Genomic DNA, 27,651 nt, shown 5'->3' with positions numbered 1-27,651 from the left:
TACTATTTGCTTAACTGGTTACAATCTATTTGCATCTCCTTTCAGCCCAAGATAAACTGCTTCCTTCTGCATGAATGGACATTTGTTTCTTTTGAACTTTACATTGTGTACATGTAGCCAAATGGACACTGTAGTATTTTAGTATCCAAAGGTTTTTTTTTTCAGTATTGCAGCTACTAGTACATCATCTTGATTGCATGAACAGTAGTCAATGCTTTGTAATGGCCAGCCCATGGTAGCTTGGAAGATCTTTGGAAGCGATGTCACACCACAAGAAAGTTTTGCGTGTATTCATTGTCACCATTAATCACTGTTGACTCTCCTTACCCACATTCAGATGAGTGCAGACTCATGATGGATGTAATTTGATGAAGACTTTGGTGCTGCCAACTCTGCCACATGGATCCAGTGAAGAATGTAAAAGGTAGTGCACCTTGTCTTGTCTAATTATTTTGGCTTGTCTTTACTGGAACTTCATTCTATTCTAATGTATCTACCATTTCCTCCACCTGGTTCATTAATACATGCAAGACAGATCATGCTTGGCTTGATATAGAACTGGGTATTGTGCCCTGTAATATCTCTTTAGATATTCTTGAACATTTCTGCATACTTTCCCAATCATGTGCCTCAGCATGAATTTTAAGCATCTATGTTGAACATCCCCTTGCAATCTAGCTATAATTTTTTAAGACAATCTTTGCCCATCAGTGTGGTCGATTATACTAATTATAGTAATCATCTACAATCATTAATATTACTCTTTGCTGATTATTGTGATGCAGCACACATTTCATCTGGTTTAAAGACCTCAGTACTTTACATGAACATTTTCTCCAGTTCACTGCACTCTTCATCAACAGTACTTGGATGAATTTACTTAGTTATGCATCCTTGCCCATAATTGAACAAGCTGCTACTGTGTCTATGTTCATGTCAATGCTCTATTTAAACATACTTTCACTCTTAAGTCATTCTGCTATACAAGGCCAATTCTCCATTGTTTACCCGCTTCAGAACTGTGCAGCCTTCCCGACTACGACTTAACCTTTAGCAAAGAAACCACAACATTAGAATTGCTTTGGATAACTACCTTGTCCGCTGAGGGGATGTGACTTCTTTCTGACAGTTAAAGCATTTCGCCATTTCGAACATACATGTGGTGCATACCTTCCATTACATCTCCAGCAGCTGTTCACGCTATTGTCACCCGTGTGCTTCAGCCTCTGCCTTGGAACTCCAGTCTTAAGGTGGAAAGGGTGCAGAAGAGACTCACAGGGATGTTACTGGGACTGGAAGGCTTGAGTTAGATAGGCTAGGCCTGTTTTCTTGGAGCATAGGAGGTTGGGGGGTGACTTCATTGAGCCTTATAAAATCATGAAGGGTATAGATAAAGTGAATGGTCGCTGTCTTTTTCCCAATGTAGGGAAGTCTAAAACTAGAGGCTGTAGGTTTAAGGTGAGGGGAGGGGGGGGGAGATTGAAAGGGGACTTTACATTTTTTTCCACACAGAGGGTGGTGGGTGCATGGAACAAGCTGCCAGAGGAAGTTGTAGAGATGGGTACAATTACAACGTTAAAAGACATTTAGATAAGGTTTAGAAGCATATGGACCAAATACAGGCAAATAGGACTAGCTCAGGTAGACAACGCAGTCAGCATGAATGAGTTGGGCCGAAGGGCCAGTTTCCGTGTTGTATAACTCCATGACTCTTTGCTGCTGCTCTGTAACTGTAAATTTTCATAGTATCTGTACCTTGCATTGCACCAAATGTTTAAGCTTTCCTCAGTGCCTTCCCCATGGGTGTCACAATTTTGCACACAAGATCAAAACTGTGATTCTCTTTGTTTAATGACCTTGATTGAATTTTCACTTTAATTAAACCATAAACAAACATGTCACACACCATGTACTCAAAGAAGTCAAAGTTACAATGTTGGGACAAGTCCTTCAATATACTTGCTGTCAATGTTGCCTGTCATCTGATTCCAGTTTCCAAGAATGTAGTGCATATTTTTGGAACTTGTTTAAGTTAGAATTGCTTTTTTGTACTCCAAAACAGCAAAGTTTTGTGCAAGCTCATTTCCAGTGCAAAGGTGAGAGCTCAGATGCAATGCATCTCTTCAGCACATCACAGTTCCACCGCTGGGCTCGATAGCTCAATCTTTTCTTTGAATGTCAGCACCACGTTCAACCTCAGTAACTTACCACTCATGAGTAGAACTTGAACTTGGAGTTCTAAAACAATGTTGCAATGTGCTCATGTCTAGATGTCAATCATTTTTAGTGACTAACCTGGTAGTGAGCTTCTCTAAATGCAACTGAAGTTGCCTAGACTAATGTTGCACACCAAAAGTATCTATTTGAAGTGTAGAATGCAACAACAAAGTTAATCAAGGTAATTGCTCAGTATTGTATTTACTGTTAGTCAGTTGCATCTTTTAGTTAGGCAGTTCTGGTCACCTCCTTACAGGAAGGATGTGCAGACTTTGGAGGGGGCAAAGAAGATGGTGCCAGGAGTACTATCTATAAGGAGAGGGTAGACAAACTTGAATTATTTTCTCTGGAGCATCGGAGGCTGAGGGGCAACCAGATAGAAATATGCAAAACTATGAGAGGCAAAGACAGAGTAGATAGTCAGAGTCTTTCCACTTCCCACCCCCACTCCCCAGAGTGGAAATGTCAAGTAGTAGAGGGCGTAGCTTTAAAGCGAGCAAGGGAAAATTTAAAGGAGATGTACAGTGGCAAGTTTTCTTCCAGAGAATAGTAGGTGCCTGGAAGGTGCTGCCAGGAGAAGTGGTGGAAGCAGGTACAATAGCAATGCTTAAGAAGCATATAGACAGACACGTGAACAGGCAGGGAATGGAGGGATGCAGACCATGTGCAGGCAGGGATCCAGTTTAAATTGGCATCATGGTCAGCACAGACATTGTGGGCCAAAGGGCCTGTTCCTGTGCTGTACTGTTCTATGTTATATGTAAAAAGACTGTGCTGAACCCCACTCTCCATTTGTAAGAGTCTGCACAGTGTAACCCTTGCAAACATGAAATTACATACTCGAATGCACAATTAAACTTTTGAACATGATGTGACTTGAGAGTATAGGTTAAAGGCAGATGTTAATCAATTGTTGTCTCAGCCAAATTGAGCATCCACTTAAGGTAAGTACTTTCATTGCAATGTGGATCTAAGGTGGAGAATTCTGTACATTAAATGCAATCGCAACACTTAATGCACTTTGAATTACACATTTACTTACACTGATTTTTCAAGTTCAATGAAGCAATTAGCATCTTCCCGTGCTCAATCTCCAAACAGTGTGGTAATGAGCATAGTAAGATCCCACTGACCATGACAATCTTTTCTGACCACATTTTTAAACTAATGGGCTGCTACGCTCATAGAAATCTTCTTTCCCAAGGGAATTCTTGTATCTGGTGAAGCGTGTATAATGTGATGCAACGTCAACATAAAGAAACCAGGGATGAGCATTCAGATAAGTGCGTTCAGCTTAGTTAAAATGACAGCTCTTTACCTCCAATTCCTCTTTCTCAGTGTGCAAAGGAAAAGGAGCTTGAATTTATTTATAGTCTCATTCCATTTCTCAAGCCCCAAAGCAACTTACAACCAATGAATTATCTTCTGAACTGCAGTCAATCCTTTCAGAAGTGTATCACTCCCTCACTTCACCGTTCAAGTGCAAGGATAAATAGTGTGCAAGTGTTGAAATGGGACTTGAAGCAATATCCTACTGACTCAGCAGTAAGGAGAACATCCCTACATCTACTCTGTCAAGCCCTGGAAAATAATTCTATCTTTTAATGAAATCACCTCTTATTCTTCTACAGAGTATTGGCCTAGCCTGCTTAATTTTCCCTCCAAGTTGTCCCTGGAATCAATCAGATGAAGTTTTATTACGCTCCCTCTACTGCAAGTGTATCTGTCATCAGATCTGCATATAATAGAACATAGAACATTACAGCACAGTACAGGCCCTTCGGCCCACAATGTTGTGCCGACATTTTATCCTGCTCTAATACCTATCTAACCCTTCCCTCCCACATAGCCCCCCATTTCTCTGTCATTCATGTGTATGACTTCTTTGTCATTCATAATGCTTCAGGTACAGTCTCACCAGGGCCTATATAATTTCAGCAAGATGTTTTTACTCTTATACTCAAATCTTTTGCGGTAAAGGCCAACATACAATTATCCTTCCTAATTGCTTATTGTACCTACATGTTAAGCTGTGGGTGGAGTTAGGACATCATAAAATTATTCATTTATACACAAGACTACCTACGATGTACACTAAACACTTGCTACTAATTAGGGAGAGTCAGCATGGCTTTGCGTGTGAGAAAACATGTCTCACAAATTTGAGTATTTTGAAGAGGCAAACAAGAGGATTGACAAGGGCAGGGCAGTAGGCATCGTCTATGTAGACTTTAACAAAGCCTTCGACAAGGTCCCGCATGGTAGGCTAGTCCAGGAAGTTAGAATACATGGGATCCAGAGTGAGCTGGCCAATTGGATACAAAATTGGCTTAGTGATAGGAGGCAGAGGGTTGGAGATTTCAGATTGGAGGCCTGTGACCATTGATATGCCACATGGATTGGTTCTGGGTCTTCCAATGTTTGTCATATATATTAATGATTTGGATGAAAAGGTTGGTGGCATGATCAGTGTTTGCAGATGACACCAAAATTGGTGGTACAGTGAACAGTGAAGAAGGCTGTCTTAGGTTACAGCAGGATATAGATCAACTGGGAAACTGGGATAGGAAATGGCAGATGGAACTTAACTCAGATAAGTGTGAAGTGATACATTTTGGGAAGTTAAACAAGGGCAGGACATACACAGTGAATGGCAGGGCCCTGGGGAGTGTCAGTGAACAGAGAAACCTTAGGGGTACAGGTACCTACTTCCCTGAAAGTGGCAACACAGGGAGACAAGGTGGTGAAGAAGGCATGCTTACCTTCATCGGCCGAGACACTGAGTATAAGAGTTGGGACGTCATATTACAGTTGTACATAACGTTAGTTAGGTCGCACTTAGAGTATTGTGTGTAGTTCTGGTCACCACGCTACAGGAAAGATGTGATTAAGCTCAGGAGGATGTAGGAAAGAGTCACAAGAATGTTACCTGGATTGGAAATCTTATCAGGAGTGGTTGTATAGGCTAGGTATTTTACCCCTTGAGCACAAGAGGCTGAGAGGTGACGTGATAGAGGTATATAAAAAATGAGAGGCAAGAGGCAGAGCCTGTTTTCCATAGAAGGGATGTCTAAAACTAGAAAGCATATGTCTAAAGTGAGAGGGAGAAGGTTTAAAGGGGACCTAAGAGGTAAATTTTTCACACAAAGTAGTTGGTGTCTGGAATGAGCTGCCAGAGGAGGTGGTGGAGGCGGGAACAGTAACTACGTTTAAAGGGCACCTGGACAGATACTTGAATGAGCAAAGCAGAGAGGGATATGGAACTAATGCAGGCAAGTGGGATTAGTATAGATAGGTATGATGGTGGGCTGAAGGGCTTGTTTCTATGCTGTACAACTCTGTGACCAATTGTCTGGATGAAAGGCCAATAGATCCAGTTCTCACACCCTGAAAAACAGCAATTGTTGCTGCTGCCTCACAGCTCCAGAGACCCTAGTTCGATCCTCCCCTCAGAGGCGTGGAGTTTGCTCATTCTCCCCACGGCCATGCAAGTTTCCTCTGGATGCTCCGGTTTCCTCCCAGACCACAAAGACCTGCAGGCTGGTGGGTTAATTGGCTACTGTAAATTACCCGTTAGTGTAGCTAAGTGGCAAACAGAATTAAAGGGGAGTTGATAAGCATGTGAGAAAGAGCAAATTGCAACAGCACAGAGAAATAAGGAGGGGGGACTGGGACTGATGGGATAGCTCTGTTGGGAGGGGTGGCATTAACCTGATGAGCCGAATAGCCTCCCCTCCTTCTGTTGTTACACATGCCATTTATATTTAAATATATAATAGTTGTCATAGTAGAGGTAAATACAGTGATTAAACAATTAAATTAACACTGGAGAATGAATGAGAATATTGTCTTTCTGACACCACGTTTGAATAGAAACAAAAACATTTGATAGAATTTGTTCAATCTTTTCCAGTATCAACATTTCAAGTGTTAGGTTCAACACCTGCAATCAAAGGTGAGGCATGCCCTGATTTACTTGAGACCGGAGGTCCATACATCACACGTTTACAAAATATTTTCCAAAGGAGACCACAAAATTTACTTGGGTTTGGAGCGAGAATGATATTTAGGAAATCCAAATGAAGTCTTAAGTACTTTACTCTTATCTCTGTTAAGCTTTAAGTATGGTTTCACAACCTTTGGCCAAGAGCCAAAAAAATTGGCGCTTGATTTGTAGACTTTGCCCTGACTCCAGATTCGAAACTTAGACCTCAGCATTTGGTAAACTGGTGCCATCCACTTATCCCCGACAGCCTCACCCTCGTTTACACTCCTGTCCAAGTCAGACAGATGCTTCCTCCTCGAGTCCTGGTAATTCGTGCTTTCACACTCACCTGTGTCAGTGCTGCTCTTTGGAGCCTCCATCAGTCCCTCCAGCACATGATCCACAATGTTCTCTGGGGTGTCGGAGAAGTGCCACAACTTGCTGCTGAGCGTTGACCCATTGGGGCTCATTTCTCCTGATGACAGGGAAGGACTGGTCAGCTCGTCATCTGTGTCTGTCCATTTATTCTCCAGGCATCCAATGTCAGGGCTAAACTCATCCTTGGGACTGGGGCTATCATTCCCGGGAACGGTGTCCTTTAAAAAGGGAAGGATTTTGGACGCACTCGGTCTCCGCTTAAGCGTTCCTGGGAAAAAGCCATCTTTATCCACACGACTTCTGGTCAGCGTCGAGGTTTGCTTCTTGAGAAATTTTTCTATTTGCTTCATCCCTGTCATTGTCTTTGAACACTGATCAGGGCTGAAGGATTTCAGCGAGTCTCAACGCCTCGACTGCGTGGGAGGGGCTCTACCTCATCACCAAAGCTGTTTGTTTCAAACCCAGGCGAACATGGTGCTTGAGGGCAGTTCACTCCCAATGACTGTTTGAAGCAAAACAGGAATTTCCATGGCAGTCTGCAAGCTGATACTAGTAGGCAAGAGGCAGAAGGAGACAAAAACAACACAGCCATAATCAGACAAGGTACTAAGCAATCAGAGTGAAATAAACTCTACAACTTGAAATTAATGAAAAAGGGGAATTTCTAAAACTTCCAATGTGAAAGTTCTTCTCAATTTAACTATTCGAATTCTCCCATCTTTGCTTACGTTCTCCCTTCTTGAAAGCCCATTATAAAATCAAACAGTCAATGAAGAAACTCTTGCATTTATATAGCGTGTTTCATAATGTTGCCTAGCTTTCTAAGGTTAATCATTTGAGGTTACCACCATAATGTGGAGCACACCATACATTGTCTCACAAATGCTGCTCTGCAACTGGTGTGGAAGAACTCAGAATAAACCCTTTACCGTCCCAGAATTAGTGTTTGCCCTTCATTTGAGATGAGGCTTTTTCCATACCTCATGACCTCCATTAAAGACTAGCCTGAGAATGGAAACTGACCAGGAGGAGTATCACAGAGACTATTCTATACCCATAACACTGTGTAGCAGAGTCAGTACAGCATTAAACCTGCTGCTTTTAAACAAACAATTCTGAAATGTACCTTTTTGCCATCTCGAAAAACTATTTAGATTATCTGGGCAAATGTTCCTTATTTAAATCAACTGGATGTATGATTGTTCCCATTATCCCTGGACTAAGGAAGGATTGTCAATCAGCCAGGATTCCTGCAGTTAATTACAAGCTGACTGAAAATATTGCAATAGACATTTGCTTTTAAATGTGCAAAGAATTGTAGAGTCTCACAGCACAAAAGCCACGCCTCTGCCAGCTCTTTAGCAGCTGTCCAATTGATCCCATGTCCAAGGTTGTTATTGCATCTGTTTTCATTGCGTCTTCAGGCAGTGATTTCCAGATCATTACAACTTGTTGTGCAAAACAGATAGTGAACAAGAACAAAGTACAGTTCTGCAGTGATGTATTCCAATTGTGCAATTTGTGGACTCAACTGAAGAATGGTCACTTCTTTTTATAAGATAGGATAAGATATCTTTATTAGTCACATGTACATCGAAACACACAGTGAAATGCATCTTTTGAGTAGAGTGTTCTGGGGGCAGCCCGCAAGTGTCGCCATGCTTTCGGCGCCGACGTAGCATACCCACAACTTCCTAACCCGTACGTTTTTGGAATGTGAGAGGAAACCAGAGCACCCGGAGGAAACCCACGCGTCACGGGAAGAACGTACAAACGCCTTACAGACAGCAGCCGGAATTGAACCCGGGTCGCTGGCGCTGTAATAGCGTTATGCTAACCGCCACGCTATCGTGCAAGTTACCAGTGATCCAATATTGATGGAACCAACCCCAGCAATTGCAGCCCAGGGGAGAGGAAAGAAATAAGGAGAGTGGTGGAAGGGGGCAGGGGTGGGGTGTGGAAGAAGATTGTGTCACAGGAAGGGAAGAAAAGTCTTGGAGGGGTTCTGGACACTCAAACTGAGGTCACAGGCAGTTAATCCATATTGCACCAAGTCTGGTAAAGAGGGTTAGGATGAAGAGTGGGATAAAAGTGTTCAGTGCCTTAATCCAAATAAACTGTGATGATAGGTAAAAACATTTGTTTGTTTTTCTGTAACTACTGACTCCATCCACCAATCCAAGCCAGGAACAACCGGGAACAAGATATTTTATATAATTCTTCGTACAGCTGTTACACTGCTCACCTTCCATCATCAAACAAACCACCTTGTTAATCAGAGCTTGGCAGAAGCACAAGCATAACTGCACCAAACAAAAACATCAAAACAGGCTGGAGGCCAAATTTAAACAGCTTAAATCATCCTTGAACACCTCGCTGGTCATCACCTCAATCGACAAACTGAAATAATTAATGTGATGAGTGAGTTGTCATAGCTCAGCCAAACCTTACTTATTGGAATAGTTTTCTTGTTAGGGATAATGGACATTGTGGGATACGAATATGCAATCTGTCAGAGCTGTAGAATTCCATAAATTTAAGTTGTTTTTAAGCAAGGGTGTGGTGGCATAACCAGGATAGGAATGAAACTCTTATTTTTTTTTCAGGAACTCAGAAGCCGTACAGTGCACTTTCTGCTGAAATCTCTAATGGGAAAGATCCCTAACTTCATAACAGTCTCACAATGTGCTGATCTAAGGATAGCAGGACAGTAGATGGCCTCAGCATACCAGGCCCTGGAAGGGGGAAAACAAGGAATTGGTCTGATCTTGCTGCTCCTAATCGTTAGCCAGCACTCCTTGTTGGAAAGGAGGTAAATGTGGATGTTAAATGAATGCAAGATCAGAACCAATGGTCTGGTGAACAGGCAGGGCCTATCAATGAAGAAGAGTTGCTGGACTGAGATTCCAAAATGGAAGGTGTTAGCTTAAACTGAACACCCCTCACAAATAAGTGCGTCTTTAGCAGAAAAATATGAAAACTTAAGAAAGAGGAATTGTGATTGTGATGGTCCCTGCCGACCATCAACAACCAATTACAGTAAACCTACACTTGTTTTTACTCTCCCCACATTCTAATCAATTTCCCTCATGTTTTATCACTCACTCACATACTCGGGATAGTAGCCAATTAACCTACCAATCACATGCCTTTGGGATGTGGGAGGAAACCAGAGCACACAGAGGAAACCCACGCAGTATTAGAACATACAGACTCCACACAGACAGTTCCAGAGGTCAGGACCAAACCTGGGTTGTTGGAGCCAGGAGGCAGCAACTCCACCAGCTACATCACCGTGTTGCCTCTAATCCCAATCCAGTGTTGCATTTCTTCATTTTAGTGGACAACTCAGTCCTCATGTCACACATGTTTAGGACCTCCTCCGTCTAAAATTCCACATTGGTGATGCTTAATAATTAAGTGGAAGAGAACCATTTTTAAAGTCCAGACCTTGTAGAAAGGTCCTTAACACATTGTGACACTCTTGGGGGGGGGGAGGGAGTTTCTCAACAGTTATCTCTCCTTTCATTTCTTTGTAGTACAACTCCAAAAGCGCTTGGGTAAATTTCAAGTAATTTATATTTTTTGAATAATTAACAAGTAAATATTTATAGACATTTCACTATGGTTAATTCTTAATAATTTTTGAATATATTTCATTTTTGTGAATGTCAGAGTTTCACAGATATTCAAAGTTCTTTGACAGCTTTGGTAGCCCGTGGACACGTGGCTTATCACAGCAGATCAGGCAGCATCTATGGAGGGAAACGGACAGTTGATGTTTCGAGTCGAGACTCTTCATCTGGACTGAAAGATGAAACTGAAAGACTATCTTCCAGTCCAGATGAAGGATCTCAATCCAAAATATCGACTGTCCATTTCCCTCCATAGATGCTGACTGACCTGCTGAGTTCCCCCAGCTTTTTGTGTGTTGCTCCAGATTCCAGCATTTAGAGTCTCTTGTGTCTCCATGCAACTTATCTGACTTCCATGGCATTTCTTGGGTGAGGTTTTCCATTTACAGTGGGATGTCCTATGCTCCACAAGTCATGGAACTGCTTGCCTGATAGCGCTGCGGGAATACCTCCACCAGAAGCACTGCAGGGGTTCAAGAACATGACTCATCACCACCTTCTCAATGCCAGCATGGGTTGGGAATAAATGCTGGCCTTGCTGTGGTGCCCAGAGCCCAGAAATAATAATACAAAATAAAAACTCTCCTGCAAAAAAATTCTATACCCATTAAATTAAACCACAAAGACAACTGGACGAAGGCAAATGCCACCAGAAATGCATACTTACCCTCCCAAAATCTTCAGGTTTCAGCTTTATATGATGTACCCGTCTAAATTCTGGCTACGTGGACTGAGCCTGCCACGACCTATCTGCATGTATCAGTTTAAGGTCAGCAAGGTGTATACTCAGGTGTATCAAATATTTCAGTCGGGTGGGGCTGGCTCAGTACTTTTTCCTGCTCAGGATGTTTTGCTTAGTATTATTGCTTGTGACGAGCACATTTCAGATGTTATTTCTACTTCTGCATTCTGGTTTCTTTTTATTACTTCAATGTTATCATGCATGGTATGATTTCTCTGGATAGCAAGCAAACAAAACCTTTTCTCTGCATCTCAGTACACGTGACAATAATAAACCAATACCAATCATAAACTAAATGGTTGGGCCGGGTATGATAAATATTACATGCACTCATGCTGAGGTCATGTTTGAATTGGGGTTAAGTGTTATACTGGAGCACATCTCAGCCTCTCCCTTCTTTCATTAAACATCTCAGCCTCTGGCACTTTATTCAAGGGAAAGCCAACAGGGAATCTGGGAATTGAAACTTCTGATTCTGTGAGCCATCTTGTTGTTTAACATGGAGACTTGGAGTGACACAAAAGGATTTAACACCCAGGTTCTGTTACTAACAGACCTGTCATTCAGATTCAGGACTTATCCACTAATGGTCACCACAACATTCTCCCCAAGATTCAAAGGGAATTTCAAACCAAGCAATAAGAGATATAAATGTGAACAGGACTGACTTGCCTGGGCTTTGTGAGATGAAGTGCTACAGCTGGGTTCTGCACAATGTGCTCTGTAGGAGATGGACACTGCTGGCCTGGAGGGTGAGCTGTAGAAGTGTATCACAACCCAGCTCAGTTCTGCCCTCATCAGATATACTTGTCCCATAACACAATGGCAAACAAGTGGGGGAATCCTGGTTGACACTTTCTGCTCCCCACTGTGGAATGCTTTCATCTACAACTCCTCCGCTGCTGTGCAGCCACATCTGGCTAAAGTAACATCTTTTATTCCAGAGGTTGCACAGTGCAAAACAAGCCAGTGTTTAAACTCCAAGCGAATCCTCCAGCTCACCTGATCAACATAACGTTCTGTTCCTCTTTTCTCTCATCTACCTGTCCAGCTTCTCCTTAAACTTTCTGCACCACTTGCCTCAACAACCGCACCAATTCAATATTCTCACCGTTCTGCGGTTGAGAAGTCTCTCCTGATTCATGCTTGTTATTCATTCATGGGATATGGACACTCCTGGCAAGGTCAGCATTTACTTTGCATTTCTAATTGACTTCAAATTGAATGGCTTGTTAGGCACTTCATTTAAGAGTCAATCACACTGGTGGTGTGGAGTTCCATACAGATCAGAACAGGTTAGCAAGGCTGTATTTTTTTGTTAAAAACAAATCTAGTTGCTGGGAATCCTAGAATTCTGAATTAAAGACAGAAAATACTGGAAATATTCAGCAAGTCAGGGAGCATGTGGAAGGAAGAAACAGGGTGAACATTTCAGGACAGTGAGCTTTCCATTGAACTTCCTTCCCTAAAGCTCATTCGAGAACCAGGTGGATTTTTACAGCCGTCCAGTAAGTTAGTCATTTGTGGCTCCCTTATTTTTATGCTCCCAGATATAGACCCGGCTTCCTTTCTCCAGGACAACATAAGTGCAAACATTTTCACTTTGCTCACCCTTTAGAACCAAGTTAAAGTTTTAAAACACCTCCATGTCATCTCTCAATGTTCATCTCTCAACAGATCCCCAGACCTACTTAGTGCTTCTGGATTTTGTACCCATTCAATCTTGGTATCATTCCTGCAAATTCTTTTGCACCTTATCTGCTGCTTTGTGCCCTGCTTTTCTCTGTTAGTTATTTGTCACAGTGGTTTTGTTACCTGGCTTTTCCAAGCTCAGAATTGACTAGGATTTGATAATATCAAGTTAATTTGTTTTCAATGCAAGGAGGAAAAAAAACATAGTATTCTTCCAAATTTCCATTAGCCATTTAGAAGACCAGTGCATGCAGAAGGAGACATATCAAGATTTCCTTGCTTTTAGATTCATTCATAGAACAAAAAGCTTATGTAAAAAAAATTGGAATTGGTTTATATTCATGGAACAATAGATGTTCTTAGGGAAGAATTTTTCCCAAGGTATATAATGAAGCAGTTAGAAAGGCATTCATATATTGATCCATAAAAGAAAAATGCTAATTGACTCGTGTCTGTGCCAGCGACTCATCGATTAAAAGAGCCAATTACTGATTTGCATTACATATTGTGTGTTGATTGGCTCAGAACTGAATCACCGATTTAAAAATAACCAGTGTGCTCAACCATTACTGAAGTTTGATTGGCAGGTTTTTTAATTAATGGGGCAATAAAGCCATGCAAAAATTATCTGTAAGAAATTTCATTAATGACTACATTAAAAGAGATTTTCAAATGGTAACAGAATGTGACCTCTAAAGAGGGACAAAACGTACACCAGCAATCAACATTAGAACTGCTTGGAATGGATCAAAGGATTTACTGTTTTAAGACATTTTACCACTTATTACATATTGGTTGTCAGGATGTATTTTGGAAAAAAAAAGGCATTTATTCTCCTCCAATTCCCCCTTAAAATTAGTGACTTACTATTTCACAGCGATGGGTCTAAAGTCAGATACAGGCCAGACCAGGCAAGGATGACAACAACATTAGTGAACCAGATAATGAAGTAGTAGCACACCCATGATTGCCAATACCACGTGTTTATTCTTATAATTGAACTTAAATCCCCCAGCTATTGTGCTTGGATTTGACCTCATGATTCCTAATAAACAGTGGTGTTTTCTCGATACTAGTTCCGTAACTTAACCGCCATACTATCACACTCACTCATACACTATATAATATCCTGATGCAACGCACACAAAACACTGGAGGAACTCAGCGGGTCAGGCGGCATCTATGGAGGGAAATGAACAGTCGACGTTTCGGGCTGAGACCCTTCATCAGGACTGGAAAGGAAGAGGGCAGAAGACAGTCTGTCTCTTCCTTTCCAGTCCAGATGAAGGGTCTCGGCCCGAAACATCGACTGTTCATTTCCCTCCATAGATGCCGCCTGACCCGCTGAGTTCCTCCAGCACTTTATGTGTGTGTTGCTCCAGATTTCCAGCATCTGCAGTCTCTCTTGTGTCTCCATATTATCCAGATGCTAATGTATATCTATACATAGCTCTGCATTCTTATCAACTGCAGGGTGTAATTGCTGTATCTTCCTCAGTCATTTTGAGGCTAACTCTTCCTTAATGCATTCTTGGGTCAATTAGATGCCAAAATGCATTCCTATTTAATAGCTAATGAATCAACTGTACATTTTTTTGCTAAAGTTAATCAGTTCATTAGAATTACTTGTTTTCTTTTCAACAAGATACATAAGTTGCACTGGAGGATATTGGATGTGCCTGCCGATCTTTATAATGAGGCAGAGGTAAATATATAAACACTCCATTGGCTTAAATGCTCTTCAGCCACAGACAGAATCAAATGTAACCGGTTGAAACCAAAATACTAAAGTGTTTAAAAACATTGCAAATGCTATCTGTCCTATTCCCCCTACAGGAATTACACAAATAATGTGGCAATGCATCATATACACAGGTCAGCAAGCTATTATGCAGAGTCCTCATCAAGTTGAATTGGGGAAGAAAGCACTGGAGGAGGGTTGAGATGAAAAAATACGTTTGTTCCAGTACGTGATGCGAGTAATGAAAGGTGCAGGGTCGTGCTGATCCTGGGTCCCTCTAACGTTACAGAAGCAGTTGTAGTTTAAGGGTGAGATTTCATGCTGCTGCTTTATTGAATAAGTGCAGCAGATGGTGTAGACCACCAACGACAAATTAGCTGTGGGCAGCCTCAAACCAAGCTTAGAACACAGCAATTTAAAATTTAAAGCAGCAGTATTAGCAACACAGAATATATTCTTAATAAATTAAACATTTTTTTGTTCATGGGGAGGGAAGCTTAAAGAGCAATTGTTCAAAGGAAATGGCTCTGGTGTATTCCTCATGGGGAATGGGAGGATGCATTAATCAACTCAAGACTCAGCACTGCAAAAATACTTCTGAAATATGTTTGGTATGAATTATATTTTAAAAGGATTTCTTCTGAGCAGCACTACATTAAATTTTGTATCAGTTTTCCAGGGTTCTTGAGGCTAGGATTATCCTCTGATGTTGACATTCATAAGGATGGATGTAAAAGGAGGAAACGATTAGGAAAAGAAGGGAGACAAAGATTGCCTGTACTTGAGGCATTAGTTGACTGTAGCATCTGTTCTGATTTAGAAAGAGATAGCAGCTATGGCAAATTTATGCCAAATTCACAGATATAATATCCAGCTCTGTTTCTGACTGTGTTGATTAAATGAATATTCATTAATATTCTCCTGAGAAAACCCACTTTACTTATTTCTGCAGAATCATTTCAAACTAGGAGCCATCTGGCCAAATCCAAATCAGTATTATTTTCTCAATTTCACTCAGAAGCACTTTATGGATGTCTCACTAAACTATGTTTCAGATTTAAAATCCCAAGATTCTTTCAATGATATGAGAGAGGAAAGAGATTATTTAGGTGCAAAATGATGGGATGACTCTAAGTTATCATTGAGGAAAAGTTATGTAAAATGCCTGCCTTGTAATTTCATATGCCAAAGGATGTTTTCTTTACTTCAAAGTGGTTCAGTTCTGATGTGATGCCCAGGTTACTTACATTCACATTCATTAGAAGTCTGTGCGTTATAACCAGGTAAGGGCAATAACTATGTTTAGTTAAACTAATTAAATATAATTAATGAATGCACCTGTTGAAATTAATGTCTAGATATTGGCAGCACTGAATAATTAATTCCTCACCAAATATCTATCTTTTCATAAATCTGCCAATTTCTCACTGCAATTACTAATATATTGAACAAAATTCCAACCCTTTCCCCAGTCTAAGGAACATAGGTACAGGAGTAGACAGTATTACCAAGAGCCTGTCTCCCCCATTCAATTAGATCATAGTGGATCTGTATAGCATCCACCCACCTTGGTTCTCTGACAGAACTGCCTCACAAAAGTATATCAAACATTTGACACAGAATCCAAATGCAATGTCTCCAGTGCTAAAACATGATGTAAAGAGTCAAAATGGCAATAAAAATTGTCCTTGGAAAGTTCTGTAATTTAAGCTTCGTTCTCCCCACCACACTCAGGGAAGCCAATGATAATCAGATAACTCAACAACTTCATTCACAATTTGTCACTTCTGCCGTAGAAAACCACAAGCCCAGAAAACACAATGGCATCAATTCCCTTCACGTGGTTATTCCACTGCCCAAAATACCAATGTTTTCCAAAGGTAGATTTGATGAAAAGTCATTGACCTAAAACATTAATTCTTTTCCTCCCTTCATAGCTCCTGAGTACTTCCAGCATCTTGTGTTTTTATGTCATATTTCCAGTGTCTTCAGTATTTTGCTTTTAGACGATAGAGTAGACAGATGTCATGTCACCAATGCACATCAATAACATACATACAGGCAGTATTGCAAAACCACATCTTATTTCCTGAAAAACTAGCAGCACCAAAATACATATTTCAAATTGTCATGGAACCATGGCTGTTGGATGTAGTTAAGGTACAGATCAGCCATGATCCATAACAGCAAAAATATATTTAGCATTGGTGCAAAGTTATTTCGAACTGTTATCTCATTGTTGCTCAATACAGCCCTTGTATCCATCTTCATGGACCCTATGCAGATTGCACAGGGAACCGACCATAGAACATTACAGCACAGTACAAGCCCTTCGGCCCACAACGTTGTGCCGACATTTTATCCTGCTCTAAGATCTATCTAACCCTTCCCACCCACATAACTCCCCATTTATCTATCATTCATGTGTCTATTTAAGAGTCTCCTAAATGTCCCTAATGTATCTGCCCCCACAACCTCTGCTGGCAGTGCGTTCCACGCACCCACCACTCTCTGTGTTTAAAAAAAACTTCCCCCTGACATCCCCCTTATACCTTCCTCCAATCAGCATAAAATTATGTCCCCTCGTGTTACCCACTGTCACCCTGGGAAAAAGTCTGTGACTGTCCCCTTGATCTATGCCTCTTATCATCTTGTACACCTCTATCAAGTCACCTCTCATCCTCCTTCTCTCCAAAGAGAAAAGCCCTAGCTCAGTCAACCTATCCTCGTAAGACATGCTCTCCAAACCAGGCAACGTCCTGGTAAATCTCTTCTGTACCCTCTCTAAAGCTTCCACATCCTTCCTATAATGAGGCGACCAGAACTGAACACAATACCCCAAGTGTGGACCATGTAGGGTTCTTACTGGCCTGAAAAGTTAACTAAGTTTCTCTCTCCAAAGGTGGTCCCTACCTTGCTGATTATTTCCAGCATTTTGTGTTTTTATTCCAGATGTCCAGCATCTGCAGTGGCTTGTCATTGTACAAACTGTACTGGCTTCATTGAAGCTCATATAATGAAGGGAGTGGCCAGCATTATTGTTCCAAGGCAAGCTATAACATTTTATTTGGAATGCTAAATATTGGCGCCAGGAATGAAGAGAATAAAAAGGCTCAATTTTCTAATGCCATCAAATCTCAACCGTACAGCGAAAGAGAATCATTATCCCCAAATCCTATTATTTGATAAATAAAAGCAACTGTTTCTTTCATGGCTGTACAGATGCTGGCTGCTTGGAGCCACAAGGAAAGTACAACTGTTCCCAGCTACTCACTGGGACAAGCTGATACTTGCCTGCATTTCCCAGTAGTTGAAGATGGGGCAGGTGTTTGGACCGAGTGGCTGTTTACCTCAACACAACTAACAGGATGCTGCCAAACTTGAAATCTCACTGTGTGGGAAATAGGACTCTATGAAGCTTTTCCACAGAATAATGCAGCAATATGATTGCTAACGTCAATGTAGATGAATGGAGGTGATTCATTCAAGTGGCGTCATACAATGATTGACACGAGAGGGTTGGAGAGCAAAGAAAATTCAAAGTCAAGTTTATTGTCATATGCACAAGGACATGTATGTGCACAGGTGCAATGAAAAACTTACTTGCAGCAGCATCACAGGAACACAGCATCAGAAACACAACATTCACAAGAAAAACATAAATTAACAACATAAATTATACAAAATTTATGGCTTGGTCAGGAGAGATTGATGAAATCTCAAGTAGAGGAGGAAAGGTACTGTGGAAATATTAACCATCAAAACAAGGTCACATCCCATTACTATGATTTGCACTTTAACTTAAGAAGATATCCCCACATGCTCTAAGAATGGTAATGAGATAAAAGCTGACATCAAGCCAAAGAATTTGAAAGCCAGAAGGGATGATTGAAAGCTTGTGCATGGAGGTGGGTTTCAAGGAGAAAGGCAGAGAGGTTTAGTGAGGAGTTCCAGGACTCAGGGCCTGGTTGGTGGCCAACTATAGTGCAGGAAAGAGCAGAGATGGAGGAATACAGAGTTATTGGACGGGAGGTAGGAGGACATTAGGGAAACAGGGAGGGGTAAGTCCATGCAGGCATTTCAACGCAACAAGTTTACACTAACCCAGCAGTCATCAAAACTACACTGCTGCCAACCTACATTATATTCTCAGGTACTGGAATGGGGCTTGAACCCACAACCTTTCTAACTTGGAAACAATAGTGCCCCCAGCTGAATGTATACATACAAAATTCCAGTGAGTAGACCATGATAATCCATGATGTAATAACTTGGCCTATTTTTATTGTGTCTGGTTTCACAACAGCTTGCCAGTCCCTTATCTTTTCATGTTTGAGTTGGATTAGAGAGGAAGCCAATTGATGTGGAAACAGACACAGTGCATGGCAGCGAATGCCTGAAGGCACGGAATGTGTCTGGAATGAAAACAATGGCAAACAACAGGACTTTGGCACACAAGGACTCAAACAAACATGCGGTTCAGCATGTGGCAAAGTGGACGAATAAACAGTACTGTTCAGAGGACTGCAGATCAAACAGAGTAGCTAAGGTTGGTGCAAAGTAATAGGGTCAAAATCAAAAAACAGGGGATGAAAAGGTGAGAGAACCCAGACACCATCCAATATGATTTGTGAGGTGGAATAATGAGAGGTGTTCTGAATGCTTAGTTTGAGTTACAGATTTGAGCTCATTCCTTGCAATCACTATTTTGTCCAAATTATAGAGTAATATAGAGACATACAGCATGGAAACAGGCCCTTCAGCCCAACGAGTCCAAGGCGACCATCAACCACCCCTTAATACCATTTATATTCTCCCCACATTCTCATCAACTGTCCCCAGATTGTACCATTCACCTACATCTAGGGGCTTTTTACAATGACTAATTAAACTACCAACCCGAATGTCTTTGGGATGTGGAAGGAAACCAGAGCATCCAGAGGAAGCCCACATGGTCACCGGGAGAATGTGAAAACTTGGCACAGATAGCACCCAGGGTCAGGATTGAACCCGGGTCTCTGGCACTGTGAGACAGCAGCTATATTAGCTGCACCATTGTGGCACTGTAATTGAAGGTGAACAGTTCCTAATTCCCCAAGTGCGTAATTGGGATATTTGATCTGAATTCACGTAGAAGACCAGCAAATGTAATATTAAATAGTTGTTTCAAACAGCAGGTTACCAATTTTAACAATGTACAGTATAAAATATTTATAAAAGGAGGTAATTCTCTTGTATTTCATTGTTATTTCATTGTCAAAAATAACCAGCTATTAAATTATGAATCCCAAATCCCACTCCACATGGTATCTTGAAACTGAAACAAGATGAGAAAACAACTTTCATTAAAATTTGTAAAATGCACATTTTACAAATCACATTTCTCTAAAAGGATGTCAAAACGTACATTAATATAGAGCCTTTCATAACGACAGGCCATCCCAAACACATTACAGCTAACAGCATACTTTTGAAATGTAGTCTTTATAATAGAGGGAATTCAGCAGCCAATTTGTACTCTGCAAACTCCCACAAACAGCAGTATGCTAATGTCCCCTGGATAAGTGCCTCTGGAAAATCTATTCTTGGAACCTGCTCCTTTACATCTGTAGGTTAGCCCATAGGTATGCCAATGAGCCCCAGTCACCTGTAATTCCAGGAGCAGATGACGTTGGTTACCTCCTCATCTAAGCCTTTGAAAGATCCCTGCAAGTATGTTCCAGAATTGTTGGTCACATTGGCAATGGTGCCTGATCCCTTGTAGCCCAAGAAGGTGGTGGTCAAGCTTCTAGAACTGCTGAAGGTGATAATGCTCCCACAGCAAAACCCACTTGCTCAGGGCTTTCATTCTTTCTGACGTACAGTGGCTTTGCAACTACATCAAAGTCATAATCCTTATCATCTTGCACTTATGGCTAACTCAACTTCTTCTCTAAACTTTTTAAACTTCTTAAGGCTCTTTAAAACTAATTTCTTCAACCAAAGCTTTCACCTTTTTTCATAACTCAATCCCCACCTTCAGAGAATCCTTTTCTTTCTCAGTCCATGAAATGTCTTGAGATAATTCCCTATGCAAAAGATCTTACACAAATGCAAGCTTTTGTTCTAGGTGCTTCCCCTGAACGTGTGGATAAAATCAGATGCATGAAGGAATTGTCCTGAGATAGGCACTTTCAGAATATTAATTTTGACAGATTCAAGCAGGTATATTAGATACTACATAACAAAAGAGAGGCAGAGAGCAAATTTTAGCCTATTGAGCAGAGTTGTATTGTTCACGACATGCAGATAGTTTAACTTTAACCTGTACCTTAGCATGGGGGATTCAGCACGTTAATTTAGCAAAGTTAAATTAATTCTTAATTAGGCAAATGTAAAGAGGTGTAGTTTTGATTTGGCTAATGTGGTTTTATGACATGTAACTAGGAGACTTACTAAGACAAAATATTTAAGGGAGTAATCAGCCTGGTGGGTTTAAAAGATCCAATGGGCATGACTCGAGGAGGAACAGGGGAACTCTTCCTGTTGTATCAACCAACAGCACCAAAACAGATAATCTGTTCGTTATCTCATTGCTATGTAATTCCCTATTTTTCTTCCCTTTTGGTCTTTATCCCTAGGCCTCTAGCTGTTGTGTTTTTGTAATAATTTTTATTTACACCATTAATGCAAAACTGGAATTGAAATGTTGCCCTTTGTGTCAGGATGCACGTTGGTCCTGTGGTGCCCACTGATCCTGGTAAGCCTCCAGGGAGCCAGTGGACACCGTGTGCTACCACTCCAGGAACACTTGGGCATGAACACGGTAGGTGTTTGGCTTGGACAGATCCCGCCACCTTGGCCAAGCCTAGGAGTCTCTGCACTGGCTGCTCAAAGTTCAGGAACATGTGGCTCAAGTTCAACCAGAGCTTGAGGAGCAACCTCCTGAAATACTCTAAGAAGGACTGTAACCTTTCACGTTCAATGTAGAACATGGACTTGTCCAGGCAGCAGTCTGGGAGTCCCTAAACCAACTTAAAAACCTGTTGCACAAGTCTGCTCTGCTCAGCACTCTCCACACCAGGGCCCCAGTGTACAGGGGAATAGTCACACATGCTGAGACCTCCGGTGGGGATCCCCTTTGCTGCGAGATGGCAGAATGGCTGTCACGGTGTGTCCAGATGACCAACGAGGGCATGTTTGTGACAGTTGGCTATGGACTAACTCACTCGCGCACAGAAATACAACTTTGTCTGCCTAGAGCATTGGGCTGTCACAAAAGACACTTTACAAATGCAGGTCTTTTCCTTTCTTCTAAATGTTAAATCAGCGTATATGCTGCTCTCTCTGCCTTTGATGACTTTGGAGTTCCTTGACGAAACAACATTTAAGAGACATCCAGATAGGTACTTGAATGAGTGGGGCATAGAGGTATATGGAATTAATGCAGGCAAGTGGGACTAGGAGACATGGGCATGATGAACAGCAGAGAGGTGGTGGGCCGAAGGGCCTGTTTCTATGCTGTACAAGTCTAAGAGTCTATGAATCTATGAATCAGTATCTTATAAACACCGTGTTTCTTAAAAGACAAGACAAAACATGCATATTTAATTCACTGACTTTACCAAAATAAGAAAAAGAAAAAACATTCCAGGCTTTCTTTCAAAACCAAGACTCCTTTCAATTTAAGGATTTTGGCTGGCTGCAACCAATGTGCACGTAAAAAGGAATTTGATCTGCTTTAAGGTGGAGCATTAACATTAATAATCCATTCCCAGTTGTGATGCAACGTTCAGATCATTTGAATCCACCCACCACCTACATACATTACACTAACTACCTATATGGTCAATACTGTGTCACTGCTTTTCCCAATAGTTCAGATGTTTCTCTGCTGAGCCATAACTATCAAGATGATTCAAAACTTCACCTCCAGTCTCTCAGGAGTTAGCTTACCTCAGCCAAATGTGGGCATTGAAACCTCTGGATCAGAAAAATATAACTGAGGCTTCAAATTCTCAATCACTGTCTAGCAATTTGCACTAACAGTTCACATGCATGAACATAGGGTTGGGACACAATGAACTTGGCTGTGGTATCTTCATTGTCAGGATTCGCCAACTAAGCAATGATCAGCCCTGGGGGCAAACCCTGTTAAGGAAGTTTATTCTTTCAGAAAGAAAGGGAAAAAGCAGTAATGGGAAATGCAGAGGTGGGAGAAGAGGGAAGGTGGTAAAAAGGCAAGCCATGTCACATTATACAGTGGTGGTGTATTGTACCGCAATGGGATTGATCACATTTTGAAACAGACAGGAAGTAAAGAATTATTTGAGCTAGAGGTTTACAGTAACAAGGTTATTTTATTGTTGTCATTGCCATTGTTGTCCACACCCCCAGAGGGAGGCCTTAGTGTTCTTAAATTATCCAATCTGTCCCACCACCTGGCACTTTCCCAAGAGCTCAGCATACCTTTCATTTCCAAGCATCTATCTAATTCCATTTCAAAGAATACAACTGGATCTGTTCCTTTTTTCAGGAAGCACACATGAAAGGGAACTAGTCAAGAGGCTTTTCTTCAAGATTCAAGCCACTGGTAGCAGTGATAAACTATGAAGCTTGATTGGGAACTCCGAAAGGACATTGTCCGAGACCATTGGCCTTTACTTTTTTTTTCATGATTTGATAAAGATGTGGAGGATGGAACCAGCAAAATTGCTGTTGATAACAAGATTTGTGCAAGTGTTGCTACAGTACGCAATCCTTGATTGCTGCTCTGCAGATCATAACACGTTGGCAGATTGGGTTCATGACTGCCAAAAATAATTTTTAATTTGGAAAAGTGTAGTGTTATACATGTCAGCACAGACATTTCAGGGGAAAGCATAAAAGAAAGTGGAAAATGAAAGATCTAGTCTCCAGAGACTACATCTTTGAAGATAATTCAAAATAAAAACTGTAGATGCTGGAAATATAAAATAAAATTAGAAAATGCTGGAAACACTCAGCAGGTCAGGCAGCATCTGGAACAAGAAACAGTTAACATTTCAGGTCTGGGACTCTTCATCAGTCCTGAAACGTTAACTGGTTCTCTCTCCACAGATGCTGCCCGACTTGCTGGGTGTTTCCAGCATTTTCCAGGTTCATCTCTGAAGGTACAGAGGAAATTCTGTGCTGCAATTGCTTGGGCAAACAGGATGTATTCATACAGCTATTGATGACAATGACACATACCATTTTACCTTTGCACAAGACCTGGGTCAGGTGTCATTTGGAATACTGTGCCTGGTTATCAAGAGTAGTTTCACTGAGAGTAGTTTCAGGGTGATTAGATGTTGGTGGAGGAAAAGATGAGGTTTCAATTAAACAGGTCAAAAAAGACTGTGGATAATACTTTATGTTGCAGAAGGACAGATCCAGGTTAAGCACAGGGAGAAATATATCTTTGGATGAGGCTATTTTTTTTATTTGCTTAAATGTTATTGATGTCTCTGGCAAAGCTGTCGTTTATTGCCTAATTGTCCCACGAGCTGAATGACTTGTGAGGCCATTTTGGAGGACAATTAAGAGTCAGCGCTGTGGGTCTGCATTGAACGTATGCCAGACGAGGCAAGGATGGCAGTTTTCATCGATAGGCCCAGATGAAGGGTCTCGACCCGAAACATCGACTGTCCACTTCTCTCCATAGATGCTGCTTGACCTGCTGACCCTTCCTCCAGTGCTTTGTGTGTTGCTCAAGATCAGTGGTGTTACAGAGCTAATTTCCAGTAACCACTGTGTTTCTGCATTCCCAGCATTGTCTTTTCTCTCAGCCACTGTTGGACACCCCAGTGTTTACACTCATCCAGACAGATCAAATATGATTAACAAACATTTATCTTACATGACATCAACTACCTTTGTAAAACCTGGACAATCTTTGTCTCCATCCTGTCACAGGCACTCCCTCTGTTCTCTCTACAACTGCAAACATTACACTTTTCTCATTTTTCTCACTAAATGATATTAATAAATCAGATGAGTTTTAGAACAAAACATTAGTACTCCCAAAAATTGGTATTACTAATGCCAGCTCTTTATTCCAAATTTATGTAACTACTTAATTCTAAATTCCCAACCTGCTTTGGTGGGATACAAACTCATGTTTCCAAATCAATAATTCAGACTTAAGAATTGCCAAAACTTTGACCAATACAACGCCCACGTTTGTCAATCTGCCAAACTTATTCTAGTGAGAGTTAGTTCTGCACCTAGCCGGTGTGGCCATGATCTATTACTAAATTTACCATTGGGATTCAGAACCAGAGTTATCTCCTGGACTAGTATGGATCACTTACATGACCCAGACAGGAATTGTCCAGATGTTTCCCCCTCCATGCCCTTCTAAGGAGATCACATGGATTTGGGTCAGGTGGAACCTACATGGAGCAACAAACAACCTGGCTGGAGGAGCACGGTGGGTCGAGCAGCATCTGTGGGGGGAAAGGAATTGTCGATGCTTTGGGCTAAAACCCGATGCAGGGTCTCAAACTGAAACATCGACAATTCCTTTCCCCTGACAGATACTGCTTGACCTGCTGAGTTCCCCGAGCAGACTGCTTGTTAATCCAGATTCCAGCATCTACAGTCTCTTGTGTCTCCAGAAACTACATGGAATTTACTGAATAAACTGGATACTTATCATTGCTCCATTGTGTGTATGAGCTCTCATCCACTACATTAACCCAGGTTGCAGGCTGCACGCGGATCGTCAGTTGTTTATGCAGGACTATTCGACTTTGAAACATGGTTGGCGATGGGGTTGACAACAGTTGATTTCCAGTAACTGCTGTGTTTTGCATCTCACAGGTCCGGCCTTGGTTTTTCTCTGCTGTCCTCAGTCACCTCCGCCGATTTACGGTTCAGTTATGAGTAACAAGCATTCATCAAATTCTCTTGCATGACACCAACTGCATTGGTGCCACCGGGACAATCTTGGTTTCCAGACCGTCACTGACACTCCCTCTGTTCTCTCTACTCCTCCCCCTCTCTGTAACTTAAAACATACCTGTTTTCTCATTTTTCCAGTTCCAATGAAAGGTCATCAACTTGAAACGTTATTTCTTTCTCCCCACAGCTGCTGCCTGTCCTGTTGAGTATTTCCAGCATTTTCTTTTTGTTTAAATTATGATTTGCAGCAATCTGTATGCTGATTAATGAGAGGGTCTAATGGCACCTGTGTATAAACATCAAGCAGGCATGCTGTCAGTTCAACTACAGCTCTACTGTGGGACCAGGCACAACAGGACAGAGGAACAATCATCTAAATGCTTAGCAGAACCAGGTAATTGTTCAATAGATCAGGGTGGAGATGATACGAACTTCAGAAATATGACCTAGGCGGTAATTATTTAATAGGCTGCAGGTGTATAGTGATCAGGAGTGTTCTTTGCTTGGATATTTGGTAGGAATGAAATAATAATCTGCATTTTTGGGAATGAATGTTACACAAATCAGTATATGAACTACCATTCTTCTGTAATAATAAAGTTAGAGAAGACAAATATTAATAATACTTGAGCTAAACTGCACGGTGTGCACCATATCAATGTTTAAATTGCCCTTTGGGGTGAATTTGCTGCTTTATGGAGTTTCAAGATGACTATAAGGTACTTTCCATACTGTAGTACCGTGTTAAAACTTGATCACACTATTCAATGCCATAAGTATCTAAAAATCAAGTGCACTGACATTGACTAATTTCCATTTCCTAGTTCTGTCCCATCTGATTTTATCTTCATCCAGGAAACATGTAAAATTCAGGCCCAGATCTGTTTTGACTGCCACTCTCCTTTTAAATTTCCCTTCAAGTGCAGTTGAGTGGAAACCAGATTTCAAGGAAAGAATAGGATACAAAAGTCTTATTGATTTCTGCTGAGAAAAATCAACGGATTTACTAGTATTTCTGCTATTGGTGTAGTAATTTATTCTTTAATAGAAATCACTGAATCTAATTTCTTATTTATCAGTATGGCTCAGTTGATGGCATGATGCCTTCAAGTGAGAAGGCCATGGGTTCAATCCTCACTCCAGGATGTGAGCACATTATCTAAACTGACAGCCCAGAAACATTCTGAAGGAGAGCTGCTACGCTGCAGCTAGTGATTTTGGGTGAGTTGGTAAAGGAAGACCTGCTCAGGCAAGTGCCGGACATCACACATCACTTTATTTTTAATAAGAGATTTACTAGGAAGGTAATACTAGAGAAACAAAGGATTGCAGATGCCGGCATCTAGATTAAAAAAGAACAAGATGCTGGAGGAACTCAGCAGGCCAGGCAGCTCCACTCCAGGACATCTGAGATGTCCAACTTCTTTACTAACCATGGTTTCCCCCCTACTGTGGTCGAGAGAGCTCCCACCCACATCTCTGCCATTTCCCGCACCTCTGCTCTCACCCCCACCCCTCCCAGACCCAACAGGGATAGGGTCCCCCTTTTCCTCACATTTCATCCCAACAGCCTATGTATCCAGCACATCATTCTTCGCCACTTCCGCCATCTCCAACGGGACCCCACCACCAAGCATAGCTTCCCCTCCCCACCCCTTTCTGCCTTTTGCAGGGACTACTCTCTCCACAACTGCCTAGTTCACTCTCCCCTCCCCACCCATCTTGCTCCCACCTCGGGTACTTTCCACTGCCTCCAGCAAAGGTATAACACCCGCCCCTACATCACCACTGATGATCAAATAACAATCCAGTACAATTTCTTGCCCAATGTGGTCAATTCTCTCCTCTCAGACCAAGGGATCTTGCTATACATATATAATTGCAGTGTATATGTTAAATTAAGATCTTTTTAAATCATGGAACATGATGAACTGCTGACAAAGATCCTTGAGTGCTCCTAGGCATTTATAGTTTTCCATTTCTGTACAGCTGACAGCAAAGTAGATGCAAGGTCAAACGAAACTTTCAAAACTGCAATTAAAAGGTTTAAGCTAGGTCGGGGAATGAATGTTAGGGAGAAAGACAGGGATTGGAGTTAAGATTCAGGTCGGAGATGGTTGCACTGAATGATGGAAAAAGCTCATGGAGTAAAACGGTTAATTGCTGAATGATACACAGCTTCATCTCTCCACTACTAACCTTCCATAACTATCTTCCTCTTTGAGTGTAAAATCTGTAAGGATCTTAATTGCAATGCAAAAGGACTGGAGCACACACAGCTGCACTTCAGATAAAGTGTTATTTTCCCTGGGTCTTGAGGTTGCTGATCCCTGAGCTATGCTATTCTCAGTAAGGC

The 27,651-nt window shown here is 41.5% G+C and overlaps 1 protein-coding gene across 1 annotated transcript in view; it reads right to left on the bottom strand.

Annotated features, from left to right (window-relative positions):
- Positions 1–27,651, bottom strand: part of rapgefl1 (Rap guanine nucleotide exchange factor (GEF)-like 1) — a 93,197-nt gene that overhangs the window by 60,482 nt on the left and 5,064 nt on the right. Inside the window, exon 2 of the mRNA XM_052038376.1 lies at positions 6,552–7,129. Coding sequence (XP_051894336.1) covers positions 6,552–6,939 — 388 coding nt within the window. The 5' untranslated portion in view covers positions 6,940–7,129. The remainder of the gene's footprint in view (positions 1–6,551; positions 7,130–27,651) is intronic.

The sequence above is a fragment of the Pristis pectinata genome, chromosome 25 (assembly GCF_009764475.1).
Source record: "Pristis pectinata isolate sPriPec2 chromosome 25, sPriPec2.1.pri, whole genome shotgun sequence".
Lineage (NCBI taxonomy): Eukaryota > Metazoa > Chordata > Chondrichthyes > Rhinopristiformes > Pristidae > Pristis > Pristis pectinata.
This window is presented reverse-complemented; position numbering and strand designations above follow the sequence as displayed.